Source organism: Medicago truncatula, chromosome 3, assembly GCF_003473485.1.
Source record: "Medicago truncatula cultivar Jemalong A17 chromosome 3, MtrunA17r5.0-ANR, whole genome shotgun sequence".
In the NCBI taxonomy this organism is placed as follows: domain Eukaryota; kingdom Viridiplantae; phylum Streptophyta; class Magnoliopsida; order Fabales; family Fabaceae; genus Medicago; species Medicago truncatula.
Window position 1 is genome coordinate 54,530,642 of NC_053044.1, and position 21,019 is coordinate 54,551,660.

At 30.7% G+C, this 21,019-nt stretch overlaps 2 protein-coding genes across 2 annotated transcripts; both read left to right on the forward strand.

The window, feature by feature from the left end:
• Window positions 1–1,344: 1,344 nt before the first annotated feature.
• Window positions 1,345–4,620, forward strand: LOC25490122 (bark storage protein A). Its single transcript, XM_013606560.3, has 5 exons — window positions 1,345–1,653; window positions 1,939–2,006; window positions 2,117–2,272; window positions 2,853–3,110; window positions 4,040–4,620. Exons 1-5 carry the CDS (start codon window positions 1,419–1,421, stop codon window positions 4,394–4,396), a joined length of 1,074 nt encoding a protein of 357 aa, XP_013462014.1. The 5' UTR covers window positions 1,345–1,418; the 3' UTR covers window positions 4,397–4,620.
• A 9,011-nt stretch (window positions 4,621–13,631) lies between these two features.
• Window positions 13,632–20,482, forward strand: LOC25490123 (bark storage protein A). Its single transcript, XM_013606562.3, has 5 exons — window positions 13,632–13,953; window positions 14,239–14,306; window positions 14,417–14,572; window positions 19,170–19,427; window positions 19,988–20,482. Exons 1-5 carry the CDS (start codon window positions 13,719–13,721, stop codon window positions 20,336–20,338), a joined length of 1,068 nt encoding a protein of 355 aa, XP_013462016.2. The 5' UTR covers window positions 13,632–13,718; the 3' UTR covers window positions 20,339–20,482.
• The last annotated feature ends 537 nt before the right edge of the window (window positions 20,483–21,019 follow it).

Sequence of the window (21,019 nt, forward strand, 5' to 3'; positions counted from 1 at the left end):
TGGCATGGCGAGTGTCGTACGATACTGATTTAAACTGTGTTGGCGTTGCTATTGCGTTTTAGTGATTCTGGAATCTGGATAATAGAGGTAGATGGAAAGGTGGAAGAAGAAAGAGGTGCGTAGACAATACAGGGAGCACACGTTATCATTTTAATAAGTGAATTAATCATAGCCATTTAATTTAATCTAAGGGCCTATATTAAATCGTCTCATTATAACTACTCCTCTCACTTGATATGACATATATATAGGGGTGTTCAAAACCGAACCAACCCAATAGAAAAACCGCAAACCGAACCAATCCAAACCGAAACCGCAAAAAACCGCACTTGGTTCGGATGAGTTCGGATGACTTTTAGACTGAACCGCGCGGTTCGGTTCGGTTTACGGTTTGCATCTCAGCAACCTAACCAAACCAAACCAAACCGCAAAAATACTCAATGTTATTAAACTAAGTAAGTACTCTACTAGCCCAATACCAAAGTGAACCCAAGCCCAAGCCCAAGTTGTTCTTTTTTGGTTCTTAAATATTATTTTGGTACTGTAATGTTATTTTAGATAAATAACTTTTATTGGTATTGTAATGCTATTTTGGACTTCAAGTTCTTTTTTTGAATAATTAAAATTGCTTGGTACTAGTTGGCAATATTAGAGTTAATGTAATTTTTTTATTTATCTCGCGATTAACCGCATCAACTGAACCAATCCAAACCGCATTGGTTTGGTTTGGATCACTTTTTAAAAATCAACCGAACCAAACCAAACCGCATGCTTTTTTCTCTCGCGGTTTGGATGATTATTATGCTTGAAACCGAACCAAACCGCACCGCGAACACCCCTACATATATATATATATATATATAAATATAAATGATTAATATTTATGGTCTGTCATCATAGAAAAATTATACATTTTTTTTTTTTAAGGAAGAAAAATTATACATTGTTGGTCATGTTTTAAAATACCAACTCCTAATCTACCAAAAAAAATAAAAAAATAAAAAAATAAGAGTAAATAGTCAATTACCCCCTGAAATTGTAACTTTCGTCAAAAACCCCTCTGAATTTTGCAAAATGTCAAAAACCCCTCTGAAATTGTCAAGCGTCTGTCAATTACCCCCTCGTTAATTTCCTCCATCCAACATGCTGATGTGGCCGTTAACTGCCACGTGGCACTGACACATGGTCAGAAAAGTCATGCCACGTCATAGGGGGGTAATTGACTATATATTTTTTTTATTTTAAAAAAAAACAAATAAATAAATAAATAAAATACCAACTCCTATGGCCTAGTCAGACCAATCCAAGGGGTTACTCTTCATTCTATTCTCTATAAAAACCAACCCATTAGGTCCTTCATTTCTCAAATCCCACAGTTCTTGTCTTCCTATATTGCGTGTGTCTGGGTGTGGATAAAAATGGCAGCCACTCATGGGAAAATAATCTTGTTCATGTTTCTTGCAGCCTTTATGTTGTTTAATACCCAAAATGCATTCGTGAGTTGTGCTTTAACATCAGAGTTACAAAACAAAATTGCTAAAATCAACGAAGAGGGTCCTTATTTGGGTTTAATCATACCAAATTCTTTTGAACTTAACCCTCTTCTTCAAAATCCAGGCTATACTCCTAGTGATAGCATCATAGATTTTGCAGGTAAGTGCATGTGTCTATCCGAGGACATATAACTATATGCTTCTTTTCTTTCTCTTCTGTAAATTGAACAAATGAAAGATCCTAGTTTTCTTTTACTAGAGCTGCGTCTTGTAAACAAGTAATTTCTAACTACTATAAATCATATATTGACTTCTAAATAACATCAACAGTAAATAAATAACTCAAATAGTTAATTATATCAATAACATGTTCGTGAAATTTTGTTAGGGAAAAAAAGTAATAGCACTTTCTAATTTGCCTATTTTTTGATGGCTAATAACGAAGGAAGGAGATTTCGTTTTGGATCCATTGGCGAGAAACCAGTTATACTGGTAATGACGGGATTGAGCGTGGTACGTACGTATGGTTTTGTTGTTTTTGAGATTATTTAAACTAATTATTGGAATTACTTTATTAAATTGTGTCTAATATTTTTGTACTGATGCATGCATGAAATGTGTAGATAAACGCAGCTATAACAACACAGCTTCTATTAAGCTTTTTCAAAGTAGATGGAGTTGTTCATTACGGAATTGCTGGAAATGCAAACCCTTCATTGCATATTGGAGATGTTGCTATTCCACATTATTGGGCTCATTTAGCACTTTGGAGCTGGCAGGTAGTACAGTCCACAATAATACTCAATAAAAAATTAACATGAAATAATGAATATATACTACTGAAGAAATCATTTATAAGAAATAAATAAAAAAATTAGTATTTTCTATATCTCAAGCTAGCTTTGGCTTTTTTATTTGTCCATAAAAATCTCAACTATTATAATTAGTATTCTATAGGGATTACAAAGCTTATTATTACTAATTAAAATAATATTGATAACTGTTTTATAACTATCTTCGATGGACTTTGAACATCATCCCTTCGAATTAAAGTGTTATACTCTTATCAATGGACTAATTAATATTTTGGTGGTGTTCGGGGTTCGAACCTCTTACAATTTGCAGCTTTTGACTTCTACAATTGATTTTAGCCTTACATTTATTGCGAAATCCGCTTTTACATAAATACTCCAAACATAAATCATTTTAAAATCAACTCAATTTTAACGATAATCAATTTTATAGAAACAAATTTCTCAAAATCAATTCTTGTACAGACGCTCGACTTGATAGATTAACGAATTGCATATTTGGCGAAGTTTGTAATAATCTGATGGAGATTAACGATTGTATGTGCAGAGGTATGGGCAAGATGCTGATGATACGTTACCACTAGAAATCAATGGTGACTACACAAGGGACGTAGGTTTCTTGAAATTTTCAGATTTTACCTCAAACATAAGTGCTGCTGACAGTGTTACAGTTGACAATCATCTCAACAATCTTTGGTACCAACCAGAAGAGATTTTTCCAGTTGATGGCATTCCTGAACAAAGGCAACATGCTCTTTGGGTCCCTGTTGATTCCGAGTACTACCGTATTGCCAAAAAACTCGAGGTATGGCCTATGATTCCAACCAGTACCATATATGTAAAAATTCAAAGATATCAACTATCAATAATTCAAAGATCCTTCGCCTTTTAAATATACGTAAAAATTGATCAATAAAAATTTATGTTTTTGGTCCAATTTTTGGACTAAATATATCGGCTATCCTTGATTAAATTTTACTTAAATTTGAGATTGTATCAGTAATTTTTAATGTTTTTTTTATGAAATAAAAAACGATTTTGTGTTTGTTTATCATAATAAAAATAGATATTAGTTATCTAATTTTTTTTTTTAATAGAAGCTACTAAAAAACAACTTTTAATTTAAATATGTTTTTAGATTATAAATTCCTTCAAATTCTCAGTTAAAAAATTGCAATAGAATGTCTAAAAGTAATTATTTTGTTTAAAAAAGTTTGTCACAATTAAAATATTTTTTTGTCAAATTTTATTTACCCATCAACCAAATTTTCGGGATTACCCATTTCATTAATTTGAGAATGAGAGTTGTTTTTATTTTTAAATAATGCACTAAAGTTCGTAAATTTTAAATATGGAGAAGTTGAGTGTTCGAGATTAAAACCTCGACTCCTGCATATAATATGCAACATCCCTACCAACTGAATCAAGTTTACGGAATAGACTGAGATAATTATTGGTACATAAAATAATACAACATATTGACAACCACTCAACGAAATATTTTTTACTCAAATGATTGTTGTATATACAACTAATTTAATTTACACGTTGGTTTTCGATAACACATAGATTGTGTTTTGACGTTTTTGGCACTGCCTAATTATTTAATATACTCCTATATATAAATTCTGTCTTTATTGGCAACCACAAATATAAAATCCAATATTTTTTATGATCTCTAAAAACAAAAATAAAATAACATGGTTATGATTTTTTCGAATATATATTTTTCAGCAAATGAAACTAGATGCGTGTATAGACTCAGACACATGCTTGACAACGACACCAAAGGTTGTGCTTGTGGAGAGAGGAACAAGTGCAGGGTTCTATCTAGACAATGCAGCATACAGAACCTTCATCTTCAATAAGTTTAACGTGAGTCCAGTGGACATGGAAAGTGCATCAGTGGCTCTTATATGCTTGCAACAAAGGATTCCTTTCATTGCTATTAGGGCTCTCTCTGACTTGGCTGGTGGCGGCACCGCGGAGTCGAACGAGGCTGATACCTTCTCACCACTGGCTGCAACCAACTCTGTTGCTGTGGTCATTGAGTTTGTGAAGCTATTGTCATCACACCACTCTAAGTGGTAAACTATGTTATGATGATGTTTTCAATAATCCGTAATTAGTGCAATTATATGCACATGTAGACAACAACTTTGTTCTGGTTGTTTGTCCGGAATATAATAAAGCACCAGCACTAAATAAATATTATCATATATATAATTAAGCTCTAAATGGTACTTATAGATGGACTATCAGACATCTGAAGGTAACGACATATATATCAACTCTAACACAGTATTTCCATTGCAGCAGCACTAGATTAATGTTTCCCTCAGACTCCATTTCTCATGTGAAAATAAATGCATTCATCTAAAACCGCAAAAATAACATTTCTTTCACTTTAATTTGAATACACTTTTTAAGATGGTGAATTCTTTGGCATAATTCGTTAGGCAAAGTTAGCCAAAATTTAGAATATTACTTAAAATATAATTAATCATAGAAAAATGACACAATCTTACATAATTAGATATCGAATACTATATATGACTAAAAATCTTCAAGGATATGGATCTAGTTACCAAATGGTGTTGTGGCTTAAAGGAGATATTGATTATTTGTTCTCTTTAAATGGAAAATTATATATATTAACAGAAATGATGATTACAGGAACCAAAAAAAATAATATATGACGAGTACAAAAAGGTAAAACCCCTTATATTAACATAAATGACGAGTACAAGAATCTTTTCCCTCTTTAACATTTTTTTTTATAAAGAGTTTTTTTTTTCCGTAGATAGAAGAAATGATCATTTGCCATTTTTTCCATCTAGAATAAAACCATTATAAAAAATATATATATATAAAAAAAAAAGAGGAAAGAGGAAAGGTAATTAAGATGAACATAAAAGAAAAACTTGAAAAACATCTTAAACCAAACCAAAAAAAATTATCCAAGCAATCCAAACCAAGAAAATAAACAATAACCATCAAGTATGAGATATCGATTCTATTTCAGTATAGTGTAAATGTAATTTCAAAATTGTTCTTTAGGCGCCTAGGATTCTTCATAAGCACATCAAGCCCTAAACTTCACTGATAGATAACTACAGTCCGCAAGTGAACGGTAGTTAAGAACCATTCACTACTTTTTAAATCGGTTAATCGGGTAACTGATCTAAAATGTATTATGTTTATGGGCAAACCTACGAGACCTTGTTAGTTCAAATAAGTACGACTTTTTAGGGAAGTTAAGTGTGTTACGGATGTCACTAATCATTATTTCAAACAGAGAATTATGACTTTTTAGGATCTTTAGGAACGGTTTTTAACTTCCCTCAAAAAAAAAGAAAAGAACGGTTTTTAACTACCATTCGCTACCAAATGGTTTGTAACTCCCGATGAGGGTCTTTATAGAAGTTTAAGGCACTTCTGAGCAATTGCTAGATGCTTAAAGAACAATTTCCTTATAATTTGTGGTTAAGCACATGGATAAAGATTAATCTTATAATGGATCAAACACTTAAATCTTACAAAAATTATCTGGTGAATCCACCATAGAATTAAAAATTCTAATGTCATATAAAGTTTGAAAAGAAAACAACATAAGCTTGTGGAGATTCTTTCATTAAAAAAAAGCTTGTAGAGATATTTTGATTAGAGTGCCCAAGCCCAAAGCAATAATAATCAATGAAAAAGAAAACAATAAACACGTTCTATTATTAATAATGAATTGGGTGTGCGTAATGATTCTATTTTTTTATTTTTTTTGTCAAGTAGCCTAGTAGTTAGAGCTCACACAATTTAATTGTGGAGAAGTGGGGTGTCGGAGGTTCGAACCCCAGCCCCTACATATAATATCCAATATTCCTACCAACTGAGCTAAGCTCATGAAAATTGTAATGATTCTACTTAATTGGAATGAAAATGTGAATAAGATTTCATTGATTCACTCAATTAAGCGAGTAATGATAGGAAACAAAAGAAATGTAATAAGAATCGGAAGAAGATTAGTAGTGAGGGGATAGAGAATGAGAGAGAAAGAAGTTACATCACATATATTATTTGTCTTGTTTTTTTTTTAGTACAAATCATTTATCTATTGAAACGTATACAAGTTAGTCATTTTTTCATTTGTTATATTAAAAAATTGTGTTAAAGTGACTTATCACGTATGATTATTAGTAATAGTTTTAATTATCAATAATTTTTATCGTTAAAAAAACTCAGAAAAAACAAATATCCATCTTCTTTGTTTTCTCATCATCTTCACCTTCACCTTCATAATCTTATTTCATCAAACCCATAAAATTCAAATTAAAACATCAAGTCTTAGTGTCTCAAATCAAAACCTAGAAAAAGTAAACCCTAATAATCATATGTGGCAAGCTTCATCACTATTTTTTAATGAAAAAAAAGGATTAACTTGTAAATACTTCAAGAGATAGAGGATTTAAATGAGATAAAAAAAAAAAGATAAAGAACTCAACTGTTGTAAATAAATAAGATAAATGATCTCTGGAGTTATTTTGCATATACCTTACTATGAGAAATGTTATGAACGCTCTTATTTTAACACTTTATCTAACATCCACTCTTTTATTGAATGAAATCTAAGTTAGTTTCATGATTATATGTGTGGCTCATTTTTAAAGTGTATGATCCACATGAGTTTGACTAATAAAAAAATTAATGTTAAAGAGATAATTAGAAAGTTTGACCTAATAAAAGAATTAATGTTAAAGAGAGGGTTAGAAATGAAGTGTTATATCACTTTGGTTCTTTACTATAACCCATTGCAAGTTGCAACTTTTAACATCCATCCTCCTTCAGAAAAAAATAAAAAATAAAAACTTATTTATCTAGAGATATCGTCCCTCCCCGCTGTCCTATTGTATCTTTGCATGATTGCATCACAACGTAAATGCTCGCCATGAGTACCTCAAGGCTGAAGAATCGTATCATTAATAAAATTAATATTTGTTTATTTGATTAAAAGTGAAAGAAATAAAATTATAAAACACGATTTAACAAAACAAAAGAAGGTAAGAGAAAACAAACAGGCCGGCAGAGAGAAGAAAGTCCCATCAACTTTCTTCCAAAACAAGAAAGCTAAAAAGATCAACTTAATATCACACATTCCACGGGACAAACGAGGAAGCAAAAGAAAAAATTATTAGGTGAAATTAGATTTTTTTTAGAGGTATTAGGTCACATTAGTTGAATAATAAATGATGTTAATCTCTAGTTGTTTAAAAAAAATGTGTTAACCTCTACTTCTTAGGATTTTTTTAAAAACCACTAGTTCTTGAAAAATAATGTTAGTAATACGAAGTTGGATCGAACAACATTATTCTTCCTTTTTTGGTATTAGCTCTATCATTCTCCTCCCTAAGCATAAGAAAAAACAAATTTGAGAGAGATAAGCATCAATTTTCTAATTATTTATTTTTTTCTTCGCCTTATAGTTCAATTATATTTTTTCACTAAACCTTCACACATCCTCCCTAATATCATTAGCAACCTTATGTAATAAATATAGGTGTGCAAATTTTAAGGAAAGATATTCACTTGGTTATCAACAACTTCGTGCTAGTCTATTTTTTTTGTTCGTTTATCCAAAGACCCGCCTTGTATTCCTTCTGTAAAAACTAAATTTGAGAAGAAAAAAAATTGTTCTACTATTGAGCCTCTCATTCAATGACGAATCTAGGACCATATGTCAAGGGATGATTTATTTATTTATTTTTTTTAATTTTAAAGAGTCTAATGATAAAGTGGACACACTAAACGTTAAGTAGAGAATTGCGAATTCGAACTACCTTTTGCAACATATCAAATGTTCTATACATTTTTATCAAACCAAAATGATAAGTTATATTAACACAACAAACTAAACGAGTTACCAAGCACAAAGAGTGTCAAGGAAACACATCAAAAGTTTACAACAATTCAAAATCTAGCCAAACAAATGAACCCAAAAAGAAAGAAATACCACATGGTAAAACCTATACATTCCAAGGGATTGAAACACCAATTATGATAATCTAAAGCAAAAGAAGGGTTGCTTTCATTCAACCATCAATATTATTTAATATATTATAATTATCTGATTTGACTATATGGGTTATAGTTAGAAGAACATTGTGAATGTAAACATGGCAGCTTCTTCAAGCTGCACATGTTGTTTTTCAACCCATAGAGGATATTCTACAATGTTTAAGTGATTGTCCGCATTCTAGAGAGATTTGCCTCCTATTGAATATGAGACGTTACCATAAATTTTTCTCCCAAACCGATGTCAAGCTTTGCCATCATGAGATGACATATGGTACCTCCTATATTTTGTTTGTTACATGATTATAGTATGTTTGGTGTAACACCCCGTTTTCCCAACATAAAAATTTCATAAAATAATCAGAGTTATTCGCGTAAACGGAATGCTACACTTCTTTTTCTAAAATCATAAATGAAATAATTAACTAATTATCCTTCAAAATTCAACAACATAATAATTAATACTTCGCAACGGAATTTATTCAAACATCTAAATAGTCTTTGGCACAAAGGCCTCATCATAACGTCTCATAAAATCCAATCTAAAACATAGTCATGTAAAATCAGAAGCAATACGTAAGGAATAGAAAAGCATGCAACAAAGTTCCCATCCCGTTACGTATCAGAGCACCTAAAGACACACGTGAGAGATAGTCCACTCATGACAGCAAATTCGTGCAACAAATTTTGCTTATGGATAATTGTTGCTAAATTCGTGCTCCAACTGTGATGATATGTTTGTATGCATGAATTGATGATAATTGTATGATTGTTGGTGAAATTACATGTTCAAATATGTAAAAATGATAAGTTGTGAAAATTGTGCTCAATTGGTGAATTTTGCTAAGTTGTTGTTAGATTGAGTTATGATTCTTGTTCAATTGATGTTATGGCTGTTAATTGATGTTGTGGTTGATGAATCATTGCTTGGGTATGCATATTCATGAATTGAGGATGTTAATTTGAGATGTTGTTAAGTGTTTTGCTAAATTTGTGAATTGGCCCAATTGTCAAGTGTTTTCATGTTTGATTGAGTCTTTGTGAGTCTTTTTAGTCATATTGACCTATAAAGATGTTCTGAAAACACATTTGGGCATTGAGGGATCAAAATTTGAGTTTTGGGGTGAAAAATGGTTTAAACCCGTGAAAAATTATACAGAAATGATGACTGTTCGCTTAAGCGAGATGGAAGCGAGCTGTAAGCGAACAACTACTGTAAGTAGTTCGCTTAAGCGAAGAATTGTTCGCTTAAGCGAAATGCCCTTTGACAACATTTCTTATTTCGCGTTCTTGTGTCTTTTTCACACGTTTCTGTTTTGAATTGGATTTTGGTGTAAACATGAAAATTTTAGATAATTATGTTAGCTTTCTAATGGCTTTGGTTTGACGTCCAAATGATTTTTAGAACTTGAGTTATGATCAAATTACTACACATGGTTCATGTGGATTTTTGTGAAAACTTATCATAACTTTTTCTATGAGCCGTGAAACTTTTCCAAACTTGATATTGGGTTCAATGAAGTACTTAGAGTGAATAATTGAGTATGCATTTATGTATTTGGGAATATGAATGTGTTGATGGTTTGAGATATATTTTGGATGGAAAGTGAAAGGTTGTGAAAACGGATTTTGAGCTAAAATGTCGTTTTAAGTGATCACGTGAAATAAGCTATGTTTTAGCGATTGCACTTGAGATGTTAGAGTTGAAAATGATGTGTTATTTTGCTGTTTTGATTCATATTTTTGCTGGAACATATTTTACATGGTCAAAACTTGGATTTTCCAAATGGTTTGAAACTTGAGATTGTGTCGTTTCGGTTTTTCGGAAATTGTCGAAACTTGGAATTTTGGGAACAAAAAGGATTGCAAGTTTGGTCTACAGTTCATATAGACTTAGACAAGGCTTGTAAGGTTAGTATAATGTATTAATCATGTCAAACTTGATTTTCGGGTGGGATTGTGGAATGTATAAACTTGGGATTTTCTCATACGAACTTATGCTAATCTTTGAACTAATGATTGATAGTTCGTAAGTGGCCTATGCTCATACTTATATAATTGATTAAGATTGAATTGTAGGATTTCAAACTTGAATAAGTTTCCTAGCTTTGAAAAATTATCAATGTTGACCGTTTGACACATGATTTGGATTTTTGTCGGAAATGTTTCTTGAGCCAATTGTCTTGTGAGTTATTGTGACTATTTTTGTATGACTAAGTGAAGTTGTATGAAAGAGTAATTATATTTTGGATATGATGTTTATCATGAGATATGTATGCTATCTTACTTAGAATGTAAGGAATGCTTGAATGGTGAAACTATATATGATAGTTGATGTTGAATGATTATATGTTGAATATGATATTTATCATGAGATGTTGTTTTCCCTTTTACTTGGAATATGAGAATGTTTGAATTGGTGAAACTATATGTGATAGTTGATGTTGAATGACATTGTTGATTATTGATAATCATGTTGATGTGTGAGGATGAATACTATGATTTAATTGTGTATGGACATGTTTTCTTGATAATGCAAATGATGTGGAGATGAACAATATAATTGGGTGTTGTCCTATATATTGTGGAGAAAATTGTGATTGGTGTCGCATTATCGAGTCTTATTACATGTCCATGCATCATAGTCGTGTAGTTGTAAAAGGGTTGAGCTCTTTTACTTCGGAGATTATGTAAGGCGGGTGTGAACCCTTCCTTACATACGATGTGAGTTGTTCCATCGAAGGTGACGACCTTTTGGAGATTTGGTACCACATGCATATATGTGTTAATAGGTGCATATCATGGCATGAGTCTCATTGATATATGTGATTGGTGATTGTGTATGAATAACTGTGAATTGATATTTGTTCATGACACATGTGATTGGTGATTATTGATGTGAGATATTGAGGTTTGATGTAAGTATTGATTTGAGAATATTATTATTGATCAAGTGCATGATGTTTAAATTGAGATATTCATGTTAACTGTTATTTGGATTATGATAATGTAATACTTACCCCAAGTGGATCTGTGATGGACCGCCTGCCTATCTGTATGGATGGGTAGATGTTGTGCAAGTTTAGATGCTCGGTGAGTTTTATGCTTGGTGGATATCGGGAGATATCGATGTTTAGTGTGTAGTCGGCTCTGATCTAAGCTTCGTTGTGTCAGTCTAGATTATCTTTATTTTGGACTTTTGTTATGTTGGAGATTACCCGTTTGTTTGGGATTTTTGAGATGCATCTATGTTGATGTAATTATTGTTTCATGACATGTATATTGGATTACTCTAGTTTATATTCCGTTGCGATTGTTGAGGTTTATATACATGTTTATTGTTTTTTTTGAATTTTGAATGTGGCGTAGCCTCTATTTCTTGAATAATTGTATTATTCGCATGTTTAATTGCTTTAATAGAAATAGGAGCGTTACACTATCCAGATGGCTCCTGATTTTTGTCGCAACCAAGGCTATAACAACATTATTTGTGAGAGATATTTCTTGAAAGCGGTTGAGTTGTTTGTTGTTGGTTGTGATCATACAGTGCACACATATACCACTGACATCCTTCATATTAGAGATGTTTTATATGGAAATGATAACACTAATTAAATGTTGCATGTTCTTAGAAAACAAAACATGTGTGCAAATTTTATGGCTAAGGAGGGATCATATTCAAGGTGCTCTGCTCACTAGGACTTTCCTGCATGACTCGGAGTCTTTTATCTTGAAGAATAAACTTGAAATTTAATTTATTATATACTTTTTCCCTTTTGTTTTGCCTCGTTATGCTGTAACATCACAAAAAAATATAGGTTATACTTAATTAAAATAACTTCTTACTAAAGTATTATAAGCATCCCTCACTTTAGCTTAATGGCCGCTAGCTTTACCTACAACCCCATCACCCAGGGTCGCTCCTTTGCGACTTCACTTTTGCTTGCTTGAGCTTAGATATTCACTATTAATTACTAATAAACAAAAGACAACCGATAGAAAGAGAAAATTGGATTAAACCTAAGTTAAAGCATATAAACCTAAGCTGACCGAAAGCAATGTTGATCTCTGCAATTTGCGGCGCTATCTATGAGTCCTCCCTCTCTCATGGTAACGGGAGAGAGCCTCAAAAGTTAGAGAAAAAGGGTGTAAAATTAATAATCGATGGTGTGCAAAATAGTAATAATTAAGTGAGATAGTAGGGTAATTTATGAAATTCTAGGATGTGCATGTGCACACCCTCATCTATAGTTAGCGTATAAAACCCAAAATAATTAAGTTTGTAATGGAAACCTCCTCTATTAGACGATCAAGAAAGCCAATCTTAGTCGAACTCATCATTTAATACGAAAGGTAAATAAGTTTGAAAGCCAATATTAGTCGAGCATATCGTTTAATGCAGAAACATGTTGATTTGTCTCAGATGACAATTCTAGAGTGGTGCAAGGATACTGAATGAGAGCTTTTAATGAAGGGGTTGCTTTGTTTATGGAGAATTTGTGGGTGCATCAATACTGCCTCTAACACCCCCCCTCCCCAATGCTTGAAGAACTTGCCGATGACATTCTCTTTTGGTTCACTGAAACCATAATGCTGCTTCCTTTTGCTCACATAGAAAGGATACTCAGAAACAAAATGTGTCCTCTCTCTATACATGCATCAAGATCTACTAATGATATGCTAAAGGGGTAATTAAGAAACTCATGGTTATGTATGAAGAATGCTTACAAGGTCATTTTATCTCTATTAAGATACTTAGGGAGGAACGCCTGTCTTGGGCAAACTGCTCAACCTCTAGTAATGAAACTACATGGCAAAGTAACATCGATTCAGAGATCGTACTTGGTCAACAACCCTTGATTTGACTGAATTTAAAGAATGCACAATACTTTAACAATAAAATATATATTTTTAGTATTTTATAAGATAATAAATTTATTATTTTAATTGTACTCGTTTATAGAGTGCCTTGTTTTAGTCTTGAATTTGAAACCCAGTGTTTACTTACAATTTACTATTGAAAAATGATATAATTTAGGTTGTTTTAACCTTTTCCTCTCTTTTGTTTTCTTTTTAATGGTACAAAGTAGAAACACTCTTCCTCATTTAATTCTCTATATAAAAGCCAACCTATTTGTTGGTCATGTTTTAAAATACCAACTCCTAATCTACCAAAAAAAAAATAAAAAAAATAAATAAATAAAATACCAACTCCTATGGCCTAGTCAGACCAATCCAAGGGGTTACTCTTCATTCTATTCTCTATAAAAACCAACCCATTAGGTCCTTCATTTCTCAAATCCCACAGTTCTTGTCTTCCTATATTGCGTGTGTCTGGGTGTGGATAAAAATGGCAGCCACTCATGGGAAAATAATCTTGTTCATGTTTCTTGCAGCCTTTATGTTGTTTAATACCCAAAATGCATTCGTGAGTTGTGCTTTAACATCAGAGTTACAAAACAAAATTGCTAAAATCAACGAAGAGGGTCCTTATTTGGGTTTAATCATACCAAATTCTTTTGAACTTAACCCTCTTCTTCAAAATCCAGGCTATACTCCTAGTGACAGCATCATAGATTTTGCAGGTAAGTGCATGTGTCTATCCGAGGACATATAACTATATGCTTCTTTTCTTTCTCTTCTGTAAATTGAACAAATGAAAGATCCTAGTTTTCTTTTACTAGAGCTGCGTCTTGTAAACAAGTAATTTCTAACTACTATAAATCATATATTGACTTCTAAATAACATCAACAGTAAATAAATAACTCAAATAGTTAATTATATCAATAACATGTTCGTGAAATTTTGTTAGGGAAAAAAAGTAATAGCACTTTCTAATTTGCCTATTTTTTGATGGCTAATAACGAAGGAAGGAGATTTCGTTTTGGATCCATTGGCGAGAAACCAGTTATACTGGTAATGACGGGATTGAGCGTGGTACGTACGTATTATTTTGTTGTTTTTGAGATTATTTAAACTAATTATTGGAATTACTTTATTAAATTGTGTCTAATATTTTTGTACTGATGCATGCATGAAATGTGTAGATAAACGCAGCTATAACAACACAGCTTCTATTAAGCTTTTTCAAAGTAGATGGAGTTGTTCATTACGGAATTGCTGGAAATGCAAACCCTTCATTGCATATTGGAGATGTTGCTATTCCACATTATTGGGCTCATTTAGCACTTTGGAGCTGGCAGGTAGTACAGTCCACAATAATACTCAATAAAAAATTAACATGAAATAATGAATATATACTACTGAAGAAATCATTTATAAGAAATAAATAAAAAAATTAGTATTTTCTATATCTCAAGCTAGCTTTGGCTTTTTTATTTGTCCATAAAAATCTCAACTATTATCAATGGACTAATTAATATTTTGGTGGTGTTCGGGGTTCGAACCTCTTAGACCTTATATATATATATATATATATATATATATATATATATATATATATATATATATATCATCTTTACTAACTGAGTTAAGCTCGCGGAGACTTAAAAATATATAACATATAATATAATATTTTATTTTTAGTCATAACATATACTATTATATTAGTGTGCTCGTATATTGGACCATTTTATCACTTTATAATGCAAAATAATACGTGGAGATAATAAAAATATTCTTCTGTCAAAAAAAAATAAAAAATATATTATATAAAATTAGCACTTTGGAGCTGGCAGGTAGTACACTGAAACAGTTAATTAAATATTACCAAAAAAATCATAATATCATATAAAATTAAATAATTGAACCCAAATTTCTTTTATGGTAAATAATTTTAAAATAACAACACAACATGTAAAATAAATAAATTAAAATAACGACTAAAAAGCATTGAATGTGAATGGTACTTATTTCTTTATCTTTATCTCAAGTCATCTTTTTCTTTCAAAAAAATCTCAAGTCATCTTTTGGCTTTGTTATTGTCGACGAGAACTCATTCTTTTTTTTTTTGAAGGAGGACGAGAACTCATGAATATATCAATACTCGAGACAAAAATAATTCATATACGGTCATTGTTGACTCTAAAATATTGCAGGGTCCTTTTCGAAGGGTTTTTGGTAAAAATAATTGATAAATTACTAGTTTTTAATCAATTGATAGTTGAAAGCTTGTTTTATTCAAAATTTTGAACGTGACTTTTTGTATATTTTGATTTCCGTTGCAATCATGTACATACCTTTGAGAGCCCGTGGTTGAACTTTTTTTTTTTATCAAAAATAAAAAATAAAAACACAATAAATTTTAAGGCTTTATGTCACCTTTAATCAAGTGGTTAATTTATTTTTGTTGAACAATCAAGTGGTTGAATTTAAATGGTTGATGAATTTGAGTTAATAAATCTTTTTGAAGAACTCTTGTTTGAGTTCTAACTTGAATAATCTTTGATCAAACTTATTTACTTCATGAGCATTTTTTGTGTTACTAACACTTTTTTTTCTCAAAGTCAGATGGTAAAGACAAAAATAAAACTTTTAAAACTTTTTGTGTTTATTACTCCCTCCGTCCCATAATAACTCAGCCATTTGCAAAAAAAAAAAAGTGTTATAAAATAATCGAGTCATTTCACTTTTCAATACAATATTAATTACTTTTTCCCTTTATAACTCTAATTAAGTACTACTTTCACTACTCCAAATTCAATATATTCTACTTTACATTTATGATAAAGAAGAATGCACCAATACTTGATAAAGACACTCAAAATTATTTTTCTCTCTCTTTTATTTATACACTTTTCTTAATTTGTGTGAAATCAGAAAATGGCTCAATTAAACTCGGACGGAGGGAGTATGAATTAAAAAGAAAATGAGAATCTAAAAAATATAAAAAGTATTTTGAATGAGAAGTTGTTTTTATAGCTTCTAAAAAAATCATTTTTCATAACTGATCATTTATTAAAAAATTATTTCATTATGGTAACAAACACAATTAAATAGCTTATATTTTTGTAAAATATTTAAAAATTGAATTCTTTTTTGTATAATCTGCTTGAATAAGAAATATTTTCTTTTAAATTAATTAACAACTACATTTTTTTCTTGGTCAAGTAGTGAAAACTTCATCTATTGTAATGGTCACTTTTACACAAAAATGTATTCTCAATAATTATGTTACGTCAATTTGATGTTGTTGACTTTGATCATTTGAGTGTGTTCATCTAAATATCTTATGTTCGATTCATTTTGTTTTCAATTTTGGTGGATTAACTTACCTTCTTAAAGAAAAAATTTATGTGCATGAGTCGTCTATCCAACAAAGTTTGCAACTGAGAAGTCACTCTCAAACTTTGTTTTATGAAGGGATGTCCTCTCAGACTTTTGTTTTTCTTTTCAACTTCTCGTCTATTTTTAACTTATAAAAAAAATAATAAATCAAACAAAATTACTAATCGCATAGTTGATTTTTTTTTTCTCACGATAACTTGTCATTTTCCATGCACTCCCTCCACTATCAATTATAAGCAAATTTCAATTTTTTAAATTCATTCAATTAAATTAATGATGTATGTGGTCTATAATATAGATCATATAAATTATTAATTGAATGCATTTAAAAAATCAAAATTTATTTATAATTGACCGCGGAGAGAGTATGTGCACATTGAAATGGGATAAAATTAACCTCAACTGAGTGGTCGTTTTACTCACGTCTCATTTGTTAAGGGCAAATACACTAAATATGAGCTGTTGACTTTTTTATTAGGCTAATTAATATAATATGAATCTGGCCCAACACTTAATTAATGACTTTAGAGCATCTTTATTATGCATAGCATTTTTGAAGGGAATAAACATGTAGATTTTAGTACTCCGTATTAGCTACTTCTATCAAAGATGAAATAAAAAAGATTTGTAACTTAGTAAACTTTTAAGAGTTGTGTTGGAGTAAATTAATGTTTTTTTCTTAAGGAAAATTAATGCTTATTAGATACTCCCTCCATCCCAAATTGTACGACGTTTTGGGCATTTCACACATATTAAGAAATGTAATTAATATTGTGTGGGAAAGAAATATTATGAGTTATTTTATAAAATTGTCCTTAATAAATGATATGGGAAAGATAAATGAAAGAATTGAAAAAAGAAAGAGTAATAAATAGTTAAGGATATAATAGGAAAAATAACATTAATGTTTCATTGGTATTGTAAAGCGACATATAATTTGGACTGGTGCTAGTCACACCCCAAAAAAAACAAGTTACACCCCAGAATGACTAATATACCCTTTAACTAAAATAAAAATTTCAAATTAACTAAATTTACATTAACGTAAATTGAACATAAGTAAACTTAATTTACATTAACCTAAATTGAACATAAGTAAACTTAATTTACATTAACCTAGATTGAACGTAAGTAAACTGAATTTACAAACTTAATTTACAGTAACCTAGATTGAATGTAAGTAAACTGAATTTACATTAACCTAGATTGAACATAAGTAAACTTAATTTACATTAACCTAGATTGAACGTAAGTAAACTTAATTTACATTAACCTAAATTGAACATAAGTAAACTTAATTTACATTAACCTAGATTGAATGTAAGTAAACTGAATTTACACTAACTTAAATTGAACATACGTAAACTTGAATTTACATTAACCTACATACGTAAACTACACTAACCCCTTTTATATACATACACGTAAACTTAATTTACACTAACCTCTCACTTAAAATCAAATTGACAGGCATATCTCATACCAAAACAAACAATAAACAAATAGAAACTCATCGAAAATGAAATTCATGAAATTCACTGACCTTTATGAATATAGTACAGATCAATAACAAAGATGTTGATTTAGATATTGGTTGCACATCTATGGTGATTTGTGGATGAAAGGGGGTAAGGGTTCATAATGATCATAAAAGATGGGTTTTTAAAAATTTACATGAAGAGGGCAATTTTGGTATTATTGTAAAATTTTAAATAAATTTGGGTGTAACTTGTTTTTTTTGGATGTGACTAGCACCAGTCTATAATTTGGGACAAATATTTTTTCTAAAGTGACATATAATTTGGGACGGAGGGAGTATTGCACTTGTTAAAGTAATTAAAAATAACATTTTTTTAGTTAAATAACAACAATTATTTAAAGTTGCATATTTAATATTAAATGCACACGTTTTTTAATATTAACATGTTTTTTAAAACTTCTTAATATGTGTAAATTTGTATATGATAGAAAAATCTAAAGATAATCTCTAAAAAAAAAACCTAGAGATAAATAAGTGAGATGGAAGTCATATGAAGTCCATTTAAACTATCTATTTTTTTTAAGAGGCACTTAAACTATCTCTTAATAACAACATCATTGGAGATGTTCTTAAACCAAACTTAACATTTTTAATTTAGTAGCATAATTAATTAGTTAATTGGTTTTGCGTATAAATAATTACTATTATTTTTGTGAAAAGCATAATTAATGAACAATGCATGTCTTTGGTTTCAATTCTAGAGAGTCAAAAGTTATTTTAGAGGTTGTAGAATTGATTTTGTTTTTATAATTGATTCTAGTTTAAGCTACAATTTGCAGCTTTTGACTTCTACAATTGATTTTAGCCTTACATTTATTGCGAAATCCGCTTTTACATAAATACTCCAAACATAAATCATTTTAAAATCAACTCAATTTTAACGATAATCAATTTTATAGAAACAAATTTCTCAAAATCAATTCTTGTACAGACGCTCGACTTGATAGATTAACGAATTGCATATTTGGCGAAGTTTGTAATAATCTGATGGAGATTAACGATTGTATGTGCAGAGGTATGGGCAAGATGCTGATGATACGTTACCACTAGAAATCAATGGTGACTACACAAGGGACGTAGGTTTCTTGAAATTTTCAGATTTTACCTCAAACATAAGTGCTGCTGACAGTGTTACAGTTGACAATCATCTCAACAATCTTTGGTACCAACCAGAAGAGATTTTTCCAGTTGATGGCATTCCTGAACAAAGGCAACATGCTCTTTGGGTCCCTGTTGATTCCAAGTACTACCGTATTGCCAAAAAACTAGAGGTATGTAATTAAGGTCTGGATTCAAACTACTATGTAGTATGTACCATAAATATATATGAGTAGGGTTTCAACTTATGTTTTCTTTTATAAAAAAATATATATTATTGGTATGAGTACAAGAGCTTGTCAAATGCATTACAATATGTGTTAATCAAATACATTGTAAGACATTTGTGTAGGTTACTTTATCAATATGAGAAAATCAGATTTTTATTTCAATTTTCAACCTTCCTACAATTGAAGTTCTGTTGGCCTTGATTATATTGCGGGTTCGAATCAACACATCGGCATATCGAATCTTCATATGCAATCTTTTTCTATCTTAATAAGATGTACTTGTGAAACATATATGGCGCCGTCACTTCATGAATTTAAAAACAAATAATTTACTATAATAATAATAAATATATTTTTACAAATATATATATATATATATATATATATATATATATATATTTTTTTTTTGAGAGGATCAATAATGTAAACTATATTTTTACATTTATATATTACTACATGATACAAATTATGTGGTTATGTTTATTGGGATATATATTTTTCAGCAAATGAAGCTGGAGGCGTGTATAGACTCAGACACATGCTTGACAACGACACCAAAGGTTGTGCTTGTGGAGAGAGGAACAAGTGCAGGGTTCTATCTAGACAATGCAGCATACAGAACCTTCATCTTCAATAAGTTTAACGTGAGTCCAGTGGACATGGAAAGTGCATCAGTGGCTCTTATATGCTTGCAACAAAGGATTCCTTTCATTGCTATTAGGGCTCTCTCTGACTTGGCTGGTGGCGGCACCGCGGAGTCGAACGAGGCTGATACCTTCTCACCACTGGCTGCAACCAACTCTGTTGCTGTGGTCATTGAGTTTGTGAAGCTCTTGTCAAACCACACCAAGTAGTGATCCATTTTGTGATGTTTTTAATAATCCGTAATTAGTTCAATGGCATGCACATGTAAACAACAACTTTGTTCTTGGTTTGGTTGTCTGGAAAATAATAAAGCATAACATTTCTTTCACGTAAATTTGAAAGAATAAGGTTTTTAAAGATGGGGAATTATTTGGTGCTCATAAGGTAGATTAACCAAAAATTTACTTAAAAAGGTTAAAATATAATTAAATATGTAAAAAAAAAAAGACAACCTTAAATAATTAGGTATTTGGTATTATGCCTGATAAAATTTTCAACTATATGAATTAATTTTTCACATCTATTCAATATTTTATTTTCTATCTATCTTTCTCTTCTTATCACATCATCAATTTATCACATCTATTACATCATTCTTTCATATCTCTTTCTGGCTCATAATGTATACACCTAAAAGGATGTACATAACATTTTCCTAAAACTTTATAGATATGGAAGTCGTTATCTTTTAACAAACACCAGGTAGTGCTGACATGCATGCATGGTATGCAACTTTTAACAATCCAATACCCGCAAGTCTCTCACATGCCTCATTAGCTGCCAAACAATCTTAATCACACAGTTAACGAACACTTGATCGAGAATCATTCATTACCTATGATAAAAGGTACGTAGTAATGTTCTAAAACCACCCTTGCTGTTGTTGTTGT

Excerpts from the sequence above, each read along its gene's own strand:
- LOC25490122 (XM_013606560.3), top strand. The coding sequence starts at position 1,419 with ATGGCAGCCACTCATGGGAAAATAATCTTGTTCATGTTTCTTGCAGCC. Across the intron at positions 2,007-2,116 it reads TAATGACGGGATTGAGCGTG|ATAAACGCAGCTATAACAAC; the intron begins GTACGTACGTAT and ends TGAAATGTGTAG. Across the intron at positions 3,111-4,039 it reads GTATTGCCAAAAAACTCGAG|CAAATGAAACTAGATGCGTG; the intron begins GTATGGCCTATG and ends TATATTTTTCAG.
- LOC25490123 (XM_013606562.3), top strand. The coding sequence starts at position 13,719 with ATGGCAGCCACTCATGGGAAAATAATCTTGTTCATGTTTCTTGCAGCC. Across the intron at positions 13,954-14,238 it reads CAGCATCATAGATTTTGCAG|GAAGGAGATTTCGTTTTGGA; the intron begins GTAAGTGCATGT and ends CTAATAACGAAG. Across the intron at positions 14,573-19,169 it reads TAGCACTTTGGAGCTGGCAG|AGGTATGGGCAAGATGCTGA; the intron begins GTAGTACAGTCC and ends TTGTATGTGCAG.